At 52.2% G+C, this 1,405-nt stretch overlaps 1 protein-coding gene across 1 annotated transcript in view; it reads left to right on the top strand.

The window, feature by feature from the left end:
* The first annotated feature begins 229 nt into the window (after positions 1 to 229).
* LOC107307459 (basic salivary proline-rich protein 2-like) overlaps positions 230 to 1,405 on the top strand; it is a 15,102-nt gene continuing 13,926 nt past the window's right edge. Inside the window, exon 1 of the mRNA XM_015850967.2 lies at positions 230 to 694. Within this exon, the coding sequence (XP_015706453.1) occupies positions 626 to 694 (69 nt within the window). The 5' untranslated portion in view covers positions 230 to 625. The remainder of the gene's footprint in view (positions 695 to 1,405) is intronic.

Raw genomic sequence — 1,405 nt, 5'->3', positions numbered from 1 at the left:
GGACATTAAGAAGAGGGCGGGACTTCCGGTCTTGAAGATAATTGATGGCTCAATGGGGAGAGGGACTTCCGGTCTTGGGGAGGAAGTGGGGGTGCATGGGAACTTCCGGTGCTGGGTAAGAGGAGGCGGGACTTCCGGTTCTGGATAGAAGGGCGGGGGGCGGGACTTCCGGTTGGTCCGGGCACCAATGAAAGATGAGACTTCCGGTTCCGGGTAATCCAGGGGGTGGGACTTCCGGTTCGCGGGCCAATCTACAACGGAAGCTCGGAGGGGGGGGAACACACACAAAGGAGACTTCCGGTTCTATATGCTCCTATGAGGGCTTAGTTCCGGTTGGATGGAACCGAACCGGGCCTGATTTTCGGTTTTTCCACTCAAAAACTCGGGACTTCCGGTTCGAGGCACCCAGAAGACCGGATATCCGCTTTTGTGCAGCACTTCCGGTCTCCCACATCCGGCTTTGTGGGCGGGACTTCCGGCTACTCTTCTCCACCAACGGCTGCGCTCAGAGCGCAAGGGGGCGTGGCTAAATATAATGAGATGCAAACCACGCCCATGTCGCTCCATATAAGGAAAGAGGGCGTGGTCACGTTACCATATATGGTATCAACATGGCGGCTGGGAGATGAAGCCCCGCCCCCTTTCCCCGGCATCCCCCGCGCGGCCCCGCCCCCCCCCGGAGCGCAGCGCAGCGGTAAAATGGCGGCGGGGGGGGGGGGGGGGGGGGGGGGGGGGGAGTGAAATAAATGCGATTTTGGGGTAAAAAAGGGCGATTTTGGGCAAAAATGAGCAGCGTGGGGGGAAAATAGAAGGTTCAAGGTTAAAAATGTGCGGTTTTGGGGCCGGGATTTGGGGGTTTAAGGGGTAAATTGGGATGAAAAAGACAACGGGATTTTGGGGTGAAAAATGGGGATTTTGGGGCTGAAAATGGCGATTTTTGGGGTGAAAATGGGAATTTTGGGGTGAAAAATGGGGATTTTGGGGCCGATTTGGGGTTGAAATGGGGTTTTTCGGGGGTAAATGGGGATGTGGGGCTACAATGGGATTTTGGGGTGAAAATGGGGGATTTTGGGTCAAAATTGGGGGGTGGAAATGGAGGTTTTTGGGCGGAGATTTGGGGTGAAAAATGCGGATTTTGGGGGTGAAAATGGGGCATTTTGGGGTTAAAAATAGGGATTTTGGGGTTAAAATGGGGATTTTGGGGTCAAAATAGTGGATTTCGGGGTGTGAAAATGGAGGTTTTTGGGTTTAAAAATTGGGATTTTGGGGTTAAAAATGGTGGATTTTGGGGTGAGAAATGGAGAAATTGGGGGTTAAAAATTGGGATTTTTGGTTAAAAATGGGGATTTTGGGGGTGAAAATGGGACATTTTTTGGTTAAAAATATGGATTTTTGGGTTAATGGG

This window comes from Coturnix japonica, unplaced genomic scaffold (genome assembly GCF_001577835.2).
Source record: "Coturnix japonica isolate 7356 unplaced genomic scaffold, Coturnix japonica 2.1 chrUnrandom609, whole genome shotgun sequence".
Lineage (NCBI taxonomy): Eukaryota > Metazoa > Chordata > Aves > Galliformes > Phasianidae > Coturnix > Coturnix japonica.
Note: the sequence above shows the minus strand (reverse complement) of the source record. Positions and strands in the feature narration are given on the sequence as shown.